General features: G+C 41.0%; 1 protein-coding gene across 10 annotated transcripts in view; it reads left to right on the top strand.

Moving 5' to 3' along the window:
- The window catches only part of cobl (cordon-bleu WH2 repeat protein), a 60,023-nt gene that overhangs the window by 21,472 nt on the left and 24,307 nt on the right, over positions 1–14,244 (top strand). For 9 of the 10 annotated variants that reach the window (XM_056443502.1, XM_056443504.1, XM_056443506.1 and 6 more), the window contains 2 exons: positions 59–130; positions 8,720–8,887. In XM_056443502.1, coding sequence (XP_056299477.1) covers positions 59–130; positions 8,720–8,887 — 240 coding nt within the window. The remainder of the gene's footprint in view (positions 1–58; positions 131–8,719; positions 8,888–14,244) is intronic. The other variant, XM_056443507.1, reaches the window with a different exon arrangement.

The raw sequence follows: 14,244 nt of genomic DNA on the forward strand, positions 1-14,244 counted from the left end.
CTCACTGCATTGCTGAACACTTGAATGCCGCATGTTAGCTGTGCCTTCCGTTTTGCAGACAGACAGAACATCCGTGGACATGGATGCCTGTGATGACAAAGTTATCCAAATCACAGACACTCAATCTAATGTAAGTACGACAGATACACATCTGACAGCGTCCAGGGGGGATAGGTGAAATCAAAGTGGGTTATGGTGTTATTGGGGTCTCACCTTCATTTATTCCAAGCATATACCGTGGACAGAATAACAAGAATACCTGTACACTGTAATACAAAACAGTACAAGCTCAAACCACCGACATAGGGTTGGATCAATACGTCAGTAGTTTTGTTTATCACATTCCTGTTATGTGCTATTTCTTGCACGACTGATGATACTTTCATAACATATTAATATAAGCCTTCCCAGTTTAAGCATGGGTAAATATTGATTTAAAAAAAATAATATACTGAATGCGTGTTATATTCAACGTCATGGTAGATTGTGATGAAACACTAAAAGTGGCACATTAAAGATGCTCTGTTTATGGAACTGTTGAGAACCCTTGATTGGGTGAGTAAGGTGGCACCAGTGCTGGTTGACAATGCCAAAATCACCAAAGTTTATTACTTTACTGAAAAAATGTATTCACTATTTTCTAGCTGGTCAGAGAATGTCTGCCCCATTCCACAAAAAAAAGAAGAAGCAAACTTGTTCCACCAGATGATCCTGAAGGCTCCGGTTTCTTGACTGCAGTTTAAAAAATATTTTATATTTGTAATTTTGTTATCATTAAGTAATTTATACCAGCTACGCGGCTGGTATTGTTTTGACCTTGTGAGTCGGTGTGTGGGTGAGCATGGCAACATGTGGCACTGGAGACGGGACTGTCGAACTATCACAGAAGCGATTTCAATTTCTGTCCATCTTCCTGTAGAAAGATTTCGTCATTGAATACAGTCACAAAACGTTGTGTACTGTTGATGAGATCCAAATGAATTCAGAGTTTGAAGACGAGTGTGGTCCGATCAAGGGGGCGGAGACGTAACGGGATAGGAAGTGGGGATGGGCCATTGCAACCACCCCCCTTACTCTGTGCTCCTGGCTCTCTTTGGCATCGCAGCAGGTGTGCTCCCATAGCAACATAGTCTCTAGTTATCTCAGAGAAATTGAGTAAATTGTAAATTTGTAAATTGTAAAACTATGTATCGCATCAGTCGATGTGTGTAACGGGTTTGATGCCATCACCCGTGGGTTTCCCCCCAAAGCACCAAGGATTAGCCACACCAGGGATGTTTGGCAACATCTTTATTGCTCTTTCACGCAGACTGTGCGTCTGCCTCTGCTCACTCTTCCCTCTCCCCAGTCCCTACTGATCCTTTATAGGGACAGGTACGCGCACACTGATTGGCATTCAGCCAGCAGCCAAGGCCAATCAGACGCCCCCCACACACCTCCACAGCTGCCACACACCCCCTCCCCCCGATTTAGGCCGGGGCTCCATCTGGCCTAAGCTACTCCCCCTCCCCCCCATGAGAACGGGGGCGGAGGAGGGGGTTCTGGGGACCGGGCTCAGGAGGAGGGGGCTCTGGGGGACCTGGCGCCGCCGCCGGGTCTCGGGAGGAGGGGTATCCGGGTGACCGGGCTCAGGAGGAGGGGGCTCTGGGGGACCTGGCGCCGCCGATGGGAACAGGAGTCGGCCTTTGCGCCGACGGGTCACGGGGAGGCCAATCAGACACCCCCCACACACCTCCACAGCTGCCACAATGTGGTAGGACAATTGTTTGAAATGATAAAAACTCTGTTTATTTCGGAAGCTGCAGGTGGCGAGACCCCTCATCTCTCAGTATGAGCTATAGTCACAATAGCCACATTTAGGGTAACTATGCCAGCTTGAAATATTTCTTTCAGCTCAGATCAATGTCTACTGAACATGGTCTGCAGAATTGTTGCTCCTGTGCAACGTTTATTGAGTTGTGGTTATATGCACCGATGTCCTCTAGAGGGCAGCAAGTGTCTCCAGTCAGCAGTTTGTTGGCACATCTCGGGTCCAAAGAGAAGGACGAACAGTATCGCCTTTAGTTCTAGCTCCAACTTACTTTTCTTTCCTCCAAATGAGTACTGAAGAATAAAAGGGTGTTAGGGAGTGATATTTATGAGGGCGTGTACAGTCTGCTCCATGTACACAGCAGCCCATATGACTGGTGCTGACCAGCTTTGAGGAGATTCACAATCAAATTCCAACCACAGTATAATCTCCCTCCAACCGCTCGTGTGTGTGCGGGGGAGGCGTTTACATCCATGTCGAACCAGACGTACATTCATACGCTGCATCAAGCAGCTCTCCACCTGTTTGTTAGATCTGGAACTTAATCGCCTTAATTTGATTTTGAAGCCATGGACTTCAGGTCAGCAGCAGCCATCTGTGGTTCACCTCAGATCAATGTGGCGTTTGATTACATTAGCTGGAAAAACTCTGCCTGGCTCACTCTGGTTCTCTTCTCTATAAGGCACAAACACAAAGCCTCTGGAAGAACTTATCCACCCTTCTACCGCTACCTCATCGAGCATATGTCTTGTCAACATTGGGTTGTTTTTTCATCGTCATCATTCTCTTCTTCGGAATCTAGGTTTACTTTTGGGTCTCCCTAGTTCTCTTTTTAATGTCTACATCAGATACTTCTGTTGACACATTTTATTTTGAAATAAATAACAAAGGAAGAAAACAAATATGTCATCGTGTGGCATGAATTAGAAAGAGTTTGTGGCAGTGACAAAAAATTGAGCAGGGACTGTAAATCAGACCACACACATGCATTTGTGCACACAAGCACACAAACACACACACACATAAAGCCAGTGTTATCAGCAGTGGTGGCTGGTGAAATTTGGGGGGGGGGGCGCAGTTGGGCCACGCCGTTTAAATAGCACACAACAATGAGAAGAAAAGAGGTTTTGAGTAGAATATTGTAAAAAACAAAGCTTTATTTCAAGAACACACCGTGCTCAACACTGTCCAATAACAACTATCAACACACTGTAACTTTGGGCATGAGAGGTTCAGAGCAGCTTTAAGAAACATTGGGTTGGGTTTCAGAGGTTTGCAAAATAAAAGAGTTTCACCCTCACATGAAAGAGGTTCAGAGCAGAATAGAGTCAGAGAGATCACATGTTACATTGGGTGACAGAGTAGACCCACTACTGTAAAGAAAAGTAGCCTCCTCTCTTTAAAGTTGGCAAACGTCTCAATAACTCTGGTTAAAGTCAATCATGTCTGTAACCTGCCTGTTTCCATTATTCTTGAGGGAATGCGTCTGTTTTTCAGAACTTTTTCGTTGTGTTTTCTTTGCCAGTTCGGTCTCCTTCTGCTGCTCTGCTCTGCAAACAGGGTTAGCTTCATGCTGTTAGCAAGTTAGCTTCATGCTGTTAGTTAGATAACTGCGGCAAGATTCGTGCTTTACACTTGTCTGAAGCTCTTTAGATCCCTCCCCCCGTTGTAGTCCAGAGAGTTTCAGTCCCAGGACTTTGGAACAACAGACAGGGGAAACTAAACAGCGCATTACTCACTGAGCCTCCAGCTGACCAGCTCCGTTAGCTACCTGCTCCCGTAGCTCCGTGGAGCTCTCTGGGCTGAGGGAAGATACTGGTCTCTGATCTGCCGAATAGTCCAATCACGTGAAATAATAAAACGATGTCATTGGCCAGAGCGCAAATTTTTGCGACCCAAGATTCACGTTTCATCCGCCAATGAGAAGCCGTCCTTGCCGAAACGACTGTGAAATGTTTGCTCGCTGCCGCACACACACGTTTGGCCGGTGCCCCGAAAATGGGGAGGGGCTTCTCTCCGTGATAATGAGTGGCGATATATTATATTTTTTCACATTAACTTAAGTGGTTGTTGACAGGCTGACGGTCTCCCACACACATTTAGCGCGTCAACACGGTATATTTACTATTTAATAGTGCTGTGAAAAATAACGCGTTAATTCAATTACAGGTTAACTAGTTTTTTTTTTTTTAACGCATTTAACGCATGCGCAGAATGAGCTTCCAATCCGTCTGTTGTTGGTCGTCGGGACGAAAAAATGAGCTTCCAATACACCACTTCAATCTGAACTATGTCCGCTCTCATGCAGACGGTCTGTTCATCGGTAATGATCCTTCCGCAGGTTCACCTCCGGAAACCTTGTTACGACTTTTACTTCCTGTAGATCAGGGGTCTCAACACGTCGATCGCGACCTGCCAGTCGATCGCGGCGTAGTGTTGGTAGATCGCATGACATTAAAAAGATTGGCCCGCCCCCTGACATGTTCTCTATGGCACGTCTTTGTTCTTTTATTAAACTAAACGTCTGTTGTTGATCGTATCTCCACAGCAGCATGTCATTTCTGTCTCTTCGCGTTGCGTTAACACTTACCGATCTCCGTCTCGCGCGCCACAGAGCTCCGTGCGCGCGCATCGGGACCGAGCAAAAAAAGTCACTTGTCAATCTGTCCACCTGTCCGGGCCGGTGAGGTTTCAGCTTTGCAGCGGTGTCCCCGCCGTCCCTTTCATCACGGCCCAGTTCATGAAGAAAACCCACACAGTCAGTTTGCCTCAGCAGCTGCTAAAGGAAGACTAGAGGCCTTTAGATTGTATCATGGTGGAGTTAATGGTTGACAAACAAGAGAAAAATGTTCTGTTTAACCTCCTGTTACCTTTACATTTACTAACATATTTTACCCTCGGGGTCAATTTGACCCCAGCAATTAAAACCTCCAGAAAAGTATTAGAATTAATATTGCTTCCGAAGTTTAAGTGTGAGGTACTTTATGTTTGTTTGTTGACTACCTAAATAGCCCTTTAAATTAATAAAAAAGTTGATATTTCTTATATGTTTGACACAGTGAAAAACAGCCTGGGGTCAAATTGACCCCAAAGAACACCGACATTAAACATTGAATGGGGTCAAATTGACCCTAAAGGTAACAGGAGGCTTAAACATTCTGTTTAGGATGAAGATGTATTAATGTTCCATATGGAAGAAAACTGCTAAATTACTGCTGAGTTGCAGCACCATTGTATAGAAGAATGTATAAATGTATATATCCGTCTTTTGTCATAAATCTCTATGTTCTCACAAAATATACCGAGAATATCGGTAATATGTGATTAATCATGATGAATCCACAAAAACCTGTGATTAACCCGATTAAAAAATTTCATCGTTTCACAGCCCTACTATTTAAATGATTTGGCATATAATGTTTTTTGACAGGATGTATTTTTTATTTTTTTTTCATCTCAAAATTTTAAGAGAGGCGGCGCCCTCTATGGACGCACCGCCACTGGTTATCAGCCTAAAGGCATCAGATTACCTTACCTTGGCTACATAAGCACTAAAAGCCCAGCCTCTTATTGTTCATTAGGGGCTAAACTGTGTGTGTGTGTGTGTGCGGACTTAAAACACTAACATGTTGAGAGAGCATCATGTTTTGGAGCAGTGCTGATTCTGAAGCAAACTCATAGGAGGTTAAATGTGTGCTTCTTTATGTTTTTATTGATTATATAAGTTAACTTTTAAAGGATTTGGTCTTTTAGACGTATGAAATGTTTAAACTATTAAGCGTATCCTATCTGTTTCAACCTCCGTATCACAGAAATTACATGCATTTACAAAATGTTGGAGCCTCACAACTGTGAGAGCATTTTTCAGACCTCAAAGCTCTAAATACCAATGACATTCAAACCTGGAGAAACCCCACACAGAGTGCAGCGCCACGGTCCAGATCCCACATTTATCTTACATTGTATATGTATTTATGTTGAAAGATTGTCTTTGATGACTTCCAGTGGTCCTTTTTTAGACCATAACAGGTATGTCTGACCACACCCATCAGAGGTGAAACCATAGAGGGCAGGGGAACATTGCTTGAAGTAACAACAACTTTATTTTATTTTATTTTGTCTTCTTCAATCACATGTATTTAGCTAAGCCTGTAAGTCTTCTTAATATATAGAACAACTGTGAGTTGTCATTAATTTACTTTTGAGGAGTACTTCTCTTTGTGGAAGTTAGATTAACTCTGTGATTAGTAGGGAGGGATACTGATATTTTTAAAGAGCGCCAGAGATTCTATATTTGCATTTGTGGTTTGTTGTAGGATCAGTCATATAAGCGCCTCAAAACTCCCAGATATATACCGTATGCAAGTCATGTCCCTCCTGAAAGAGTTCTGCAGAAGTTCAATAAGGTCATTTGAAAATGTGCACTTTGTAATTCTAAGGAGGACACCGAGTGCGGGTTCCCCCCTAAATGCTGCAGTACGTTTGGTATAGCTCCCCTTTCCTCTCTCACTATTTTGACATATGTCAGATTGTTTACCAGAGGGAAGGAGCAGAAGAGAGAAGGTGAAAAAGTCAGACAGAGTTCATGAGAATTTTCTGTTGGGAACATTATATTTTGGAAAGGTGAAAGCAAGCTCCTCTTATTCATAAGATTCCAAATATAAAGAGCAAAACAAAAAAGAGACATGAATGATTGATGTGATGTCAGCCCCCGCCTGTCAACTACCTCACCGCTCCTTCCCTCCTGTCAGCCACACAGCATCGGGAAAAATTGACAGGAAATACTTCTATTCTATATTTTAGATTGCCATTTTCTTTTTCTGTAGTGTTAATCTGCTTAAATGTATTATTTAAGCGATTTGGTTCATTCATTTAAAAAAAAAATTCCACAGAGAATAGTGTTACGTGTGTTAGAGTTTTAACACAGGGTCCATAGTGTTTGGCTATTTTATGGTTGTTTACCTTCGCATTGAAAATGTGGAAGGTTATGTTTTGATCGGCATTTATTTATTTATTTGTATGCGTGTTCCTCGCTTAACACAAAAAGTTTTAAACCGAATCGCATGAAATTTGGTGGGATGATTGGTTATTATCCGGGGACCATTTGATTAGATTTTGGGATTGATCGGGTCAAAGGTCAAGGTCATGAAAAGGTCAAAATCTTCTTAATCGCATGAAATTTGGTGGGATGATTGGTTATTATCCGGGGACCATTTGATTAGATTTTGGGATCAATCGGGTCAAAGGTCAAGGTCATGGAAAGGTCAAAATCTTACCATAGCATGGTCAATTTTTATCCAATTGGCATGCAACTAATGCCAAAATGTTCATAATTCAATGCCTAATCGTGTGATATGCGAAGGTATGCGCTCTACCGAGTGCCCATTCCAGTTTTTGTTTGTTGTTTTTCTGCATTTTCAATGGTTATGGTCTACTTCAATAGTACGAGCACTACGAATGTATCTTCCCACACTCATCTCCTTAAATTGAGTGCAAGACAACACGGCACTACATTATTCTGCATGCTGGAACAATCCAAATTATATAAACATGTGAAACAAGCTGCAGACATGCCTCCCTTTGTTTCTGTTCTTTTCCCATCCCTCCCCACTGTGACATGTTCTAAACTTCGGTCCAATTAATTCTAATGACCTGAACTTTATGTTCCTTTTTCACTCTGCTTTTTATGCCATATCCAGACATTGTCTGAACGCATCAATTAATCTGCTTTTAAACACAGCCCTTTTCTTAGACCACGGGGGGGTGAGTCATGGTTTGGTTCCCCCGTTGTGCCAATGCTCTGTACCAAGCTGAGCCACAGGGAGAGTCCGATTTTCAGTAGCAATTTGGGCTCTCTTTGATCAGTTATTGAAACTTTTTTGGGGTTCCAATGCTTTGGTCAGAAGCTGCCACCTTTTGGAAATGCGGTTGCATTTTCAACTTTTGTCAAATGAATGTTGCAATAATTGGTGTGACTAATGGACTTACACCTTCAGAAATGTTGATTGCATGCATAAAGTGTGCATGTATGCAAGTCTTTTCAGGGGAGTGGGGAGATCAATTTGAAAGTTCATCCATCTATAGGAAATAAATGTTTCTGATATAGCTGCCAGTTTTCAGCATAAAATCAACATAACATACAAGTCCCGTCTCCACTTGTTTGTAGTTAGTGAGCAGGACATCTTACGATGCAACAGTTTTATATTACATTTTGGTGGCCTTCTGATCTGTATTCTTTTGTGTTCTTTTGGGATTGTTGAGATTTACAAGACGTAGTAATTGATATAAAATATGATTGACATCATAATATAAGCCATAAGGATAATGTTATATAACAAAGTTTAATGGTTTGCCTTTGCAACATGACCAATGCATACGCATATAACTCAGTGCTCTTGTGTCTGACTGACTCATTTGAGATTGAGAGAGGAGGATCCCTCTCCCCGGATGGACAGATGCAATAGATGTCATGTGTACAAAAGGAATCATGACAGAGTAACAATACATTCAATAGGTTTCACAAAGTGTATGAATATTTGGTAGTAGTCATGGACCATGATCCAGACCTCCATGATCCATCAGGCAGATGGAGGTAGAGAGGAGGAGTGGGCGGAGCATCAACAGGGCCATGGCATCAGACCCAGCCAGGTCCAAAGGACCCTATGAGACGTGAAGTCACAAGGAATCCGCGGAGGAAGCAGAGTTTATTAACTCTAATAATGTGTAATGGAGACATGAAAATTCATCCATAAGTAGAGAAGAGGAGATAGGTGCGCAGCGTATCCTAAAATGTCCCCCAGCAGTCTATACGCCTTTAGCAGCATTTACATGTGTGTTTGTTCATGTGTACACATACATCCATATTTCTCAGACTTTCCCTCATCCTCTTTATTTTGACATCACTCACAGGGCCTGTCTACTGGGTCAGGAGATCGGCCCAGCACCTTAGGTCAGTCTCAGTCTGTCATGAACTTCCCCAGGATGTCTCCCAAGGCCGAGACCAAGAAGAGGAGAGCGCCAGAACTACCCGGAGCCCCAACCCCCACCATGGGGGACACAATCTTTGAGGGCTATGAGGTGAGAAGATTTAAGATTTGTGTGTTTAGATTAAGACACATTGATGAAATGACGGATACTCCTAACACAGCCTTGATTCCAGTGCTTTGCATCATGACATAATGCTGTATTCTAAATTGTCTGTACAACCTCTTTAGGTGCGGTAAAAACACTAACTCATACCGGCAGTACAAATACAAAAGCTCACAAACTCACACACGTACAGAAAGGAATTCATTATTGTATTAAGACCTTCTTCACACACACACACACACACTCCCAAACATTTTTGTCAAATGAATGTTGCAATAATTGGTGTGACTAATGGACTTACACCTTCAGAAATGTTGATTGCATGCATAAAGTGTGCATGTATGCAAGTCTTTTCAGGGGAGTGGGGAGATCAATTTGAAAGTTCATCCATCGATAGGAAATAAATGTTTCTGATATAGCTGCCAGTTTTCAGCATAAAATCAACATAACATACAAGTCCCGTCTCCACTTGTTTGTGGTTAGTGAGCAGGACATCTTACGATGCAACAGTTTTATATTACATTTTGGTGGCCTTCTGATCTGAATTCTTTTGTGTTCTTTTGGGATTATTGAGATTGACAAGACATAGTAATTGATATAAAATATGATTGACATCATAATATAAGCCATAAGGATAATGTTATATAACAAAGTTTAATGGTTTGCCTTTGCAACATGACCATGAATACGCATATAACTCAGTGCTCTTGTGTCTGACTGACTCATTTGAGATTGAGAGTGGAGGATGCTTAATTGGCATCATTCCGCTCTCAGGCGTGACCCAACATAGTCCATCTGAAAGCTGCGATCAGTTCGACGTAGCCTTTCCAAAACTGGCCTGATCAGCTCCTCAAGGTCAGAGTGACCTTTATCGTCTGCATTAAAGAAACAGCTCCCTGAAGTCTCATTAAAGTGTTATTGCAGCATGCTGGGAATTGTTGTTCAGCAACCAACTTCCTTCCTCCCTCCCTCTGATAATAAGCGTTTTTTTTTTTGGAGAAGCAAGTGTTATTGCTGGATGTTATTGAGAGGAGAGTTTGTTCTTAGGAAGCCATGGAGGACAGTGTTGTCCTCTTAATTAACGAAACTGAGTTGAGAGCGAAAGAGCAGAAAATCTGATTCACAGCATCTTTTGTTCTTAATTGGTGGACAGTAATTAGAATAGTGCCACAACGGCACACAAGTCGTAATTCATTTCAGCCATAGTGTATTCCTGAAGAGCCTATCTTTAATCTAATGTGGGTGAACTTCTCAACCAAAATATTCCATTATCTGCCCACTGAACTTGATAATGGCCCAGTAGGTTTAACAATTATGTACCAGTGGATCGCTTCACAAAGTATTAATATGGCTAATTTTGATTGTCAGACGAATTATTTATTTATTGCATTCAAATCAACATTATAGATGTTTGGTCTTTTCTTTTTGCAGTGCATAGTGACTATTAGAAAGCTCTGTATAGCTGAGGTGATTGTTTTTAGAACTACAAACCGTAGCTGTGCAGATCGCTTATCTGTCAACCAGATGATAGACACCAGAGCTGAAATACTGACACACTGCTGGGAGTCACAAGAGCAGCTTCACAGTCGAGCAGGTCATATAAGGACTGGTCTAATTATAGATGTCTTCATCTCCCTGGCTGTCTCATGTATATTCATGCGCATCGACACGTTGCATGGCCATACCGCTGTGCCATAACGCCTCTTGTTTTCTCGGATTGAGAGATTGAGACAGGCTGTCGAAGTGTTCGGCCTTATGTCGTCAACAAGTGACACGAACTGTATATCTTAAATACATATACAAGAATAGCAGCGTGTCTGTTTGTTGTACATTAAGGAGGGTACATGTGATTAGTCAGTGTCCTCTTTTTAATGTGAGTTACATTTTGCTGACTTAGATTTGCATTGCACTAATACTTTCTCAATTCTGCTGCATGCAGGTTAATGTTAGTCCAGCCTGACTTATTTACACACTCTGTGTGTGTGTGTGTGTGTGTGTGTGTGTGTGTGTACAGTTTGAGAGAGAGTGTGTGTATGACTTGATAGCAGATCCATTAACGGATTAACCTGCTCCATGAGGACTGTCCTCATGTTAGTCCTCCGTCTGAGCCGAACACGCTCAGTGGTCACCTAGCTGTGAATTACAAAACACAGTAATAGACATCGACATCGTAATATAAGCCCAGGGGTGATGAGATTGTTATAATGAAGCTAAATGCTTCAGATGGTCTTCGGAGGAGCAGAGAATAGTAAGAGCAGTCATTTAAATCATAGTTAGAATTAACATTATCTAACAAATCTCTTTATAGTTGTCTTTGGATCACAAATTATCAAATTAAAAGTAAATTCAAATAGACTTTATGCAATATACAGGACTGTCTCAGAAAATTAGAATATTGTGATAAAGTTCTTTATTTTCTGTAATGCAATTAAAAAACCAAAAATGTCATGCATTCTGGATTCATTACAAATCAACTGAAATATTGCAAGCCTTTTATTCTGATTTATTGCTGATTATGGCTTACAGTTTAAGAAAACTCAAATATCCTATCTCTAAATATTAGAATATCATGAAAAAGTATACTAGTAGGGTATTAAACAAATCACTTGAATTGTCTAATTAACTCGAAACACCTGCAAGGGTTTCCTGAGCCTTGACAAACACTCAGCTGTTATAAATCTTTTTTTTAACTTGGTCTGAGGAAATATTAAAATTTTATGAGATAGGATTTTAGAGTTTTCTTAAGCTGTAAGCCATAATCAGCAATATTAAAAGAATAAAAGGCTTGCAATATTTCAGTTGATTTGTAATGAATCCAGAATGCATGACATTTTTGTTTTTTTAATTGCATTACAGAAAATAAAGAACTTTATCACAATATTCTAATTTTCTGAGACAGTCCTGTATACATATAACATTTCACTTAAGTCGTTCCCTTGCACTCTTTGATCTAATTTTCCTTTTGTTGGTGGGCTTATGTTTAATTTACTTAAGTACTCGCTTGAGTAGTTTGGATGGGCTTAACATGTTTGTATGTTATGTTGGTGTCGAAATGTCCACACTGTGTGTGGGGGGGGGGGGGGGGGTAAATACACACACACACACACACATATACATTTGTGATGTAGATAGGTATATTAGGAGAGATTTGTACTAACCAGAGTAGAGTAAGTGACCATTACAGTCACAGCAATTTAGTTGATCTTTTAGATGTGCTATTTATCCAATCTTTTTTTGCACAACATGGATTCATTTCAGGGTGTTGAAACAAAAACGTGGACGTCTCTTTTCACGTTGTCATTTCATTGACAGTAATGAAAGTAGTTATTTGACCTTCTTGATGTCTGAGACCAGTGGCTGTGAGAATGTGAATAGCATTTGCAATAAGAACTGTTGACGCAGTGTTCCAGAAAGAGTGTAAAGCCATCTTTGACTGTCAGAGAATCTGATGTTTTCTCTTGCTGGAGTCATCAAGGAGTCAGAGAGCATCACGATTTTGTTTCTCCTGCTTTCCAAACAACAATATGTGTGTCTTTATGAGAGCAGCTCTGATTTTAATTTAGTTTTGGAACATCGAGTGCAGAGAAACACAACCTTGTTTTTTGGGTTTTTTTTCCTCGTGGTGATAGGCAATCTCATATTGTGGTTTGGAAAGAAAGCCGTGTCCACATTGTGATAAAGGGGTTTGGAGAAATTCTGTGCTTTCTACTCCAATGCTCAGTAACAGAAAGTTCTTCTTTGTGTGTGTTGTGTGCCGGGAGACTGAAAGATAACAAGAGAGGATACAAACCGAAAGAGAGAAACTGAGGGACTTAGAGGGTCATGGAGAGTCAAAGGGAGGTAACATCACTACTTACACTACCGTTCAAAATGTTGTGTCTTCCATGAAAACTCACTTTTATTTATCAAATGAATTGAAAATTGAATAGAAAATATAGTCAAGACATTGACAAGGTTAGAAATAATGATTAATATTTGAAGTATTAATTTTGTTCCTCAAACTTCAAGCTCAAAGGAAGGCCAGTTGTATAGCTTATATCACCAGCATAACTGTTTTCAGCTGTGCTAACATAATTGCACAAGGGTTTTCTAATCAGATATTAGTATTCTAAGGCGATTAGCAAACACAATGTACCATTAGAACACTGGAGTGATAGTTGATGGAAATGGGCCTCTATACACCTCTGGAGATATTTCATTAGAAACCAGACATTTCCACCTAGAATAGTCATTTACCACATTAACAATGTATAGTGTGTATTTTTGATTAATGTTATCTTTATTGAAAAAACAGTGCTTTTCTTTGAAAAATAAAGACATTTCTAAGTGACCCCAAACTTTTGAACGGTAGTGTATAAGTGGGTGTTTATTCTAGTTGTGCAACATTTACAATGTCGAAGCGTTGGGATCATATTTCCAAAGTGCAGTACAGCATGAAATCTGGTTGGCATGCCCTCAGCACCACCCTCGCTTTCAGGACACGGTAGGAGTGGCATTGAAGTTCAAAAGGTGGAGTAGTGCTATGTAAACAGCCGGTGTGTAAGCCCGTAAGAAAAGTGTACAAATGTTCTTATAGACTCTCAGTTTTCATTGCACTTTCTCTGGTCATATTAAATTTAACTAACATTTCTGAACTCCTTAAGTCCTTAACTTGCCTAACTACACCACTCACTGCACTAATCTCCTTGGACCGACCAGAAATGAGGTGATCCGCAATATTACATGTATGTATACCTTTTTTTAATGTAACCAATCAAGTGAGGTCCAATATAGAAGCATCTCTTGTTTTAAACTGAAAAACCTAAAGCAAGGAGAGGGAGAGCCAGATAAGTAATCATTTACATCACATCTGTTTGCTGTGAGTCCATGATGGGGGGGAATTTAAAAAAGTTACTCACTTGGAGGAACACAAATGAACCGCGGTAGTTACAATTGTTTGAGATTACATTTCTCAAGGGAGATCCAGCAGAGTTAAGATCTGATCAGCTTACACCATAATGTCAGCTCTACCTTTGTCAGCTCTGACATTATGGGGTTGCTGATCACATCTTAACTCTGGTTGTGAGAGACAGAAGTATAGTTTTAGTATTTTAATCAATACGCTTTGTTTTGTCTAAACTACGTGGTTTTGTGTCTGGGACGGCTGTCTGGACACGTGTCACGTGACATTCAGTGGTGCGTGTGTCGCAATCGAAGCGTTCTGCCCATGACTGTCCCTGTTGGTTTCTCAATTGCATGAATTTGTTTTCATACGCGCTGCATTCCTGCCTGTGTGTGTGGCTTCTTGATTGATCGAGCTAGCTCGTTGTAGTTTTTTTTCTGGCACTGTGTTAAAGTAGAGAGTT

The sequence above is a fragment of the Pseudoliparis swirei genome, chromosome 22 (assembly GCF_029220125.1).
Source record: "Pseudoliparis swirei isolate HS2019 ecotype Mariana Trench chromosome 22, NWPU_hadal_v1, whole genome shotgun sequence".
Lineage (NCBI taxonomy): Eukaryota > Metazoa > Chordata > Actinopteri > Perciformes > Liparidae > Pseudoliparis > Pseudoliparis swirei.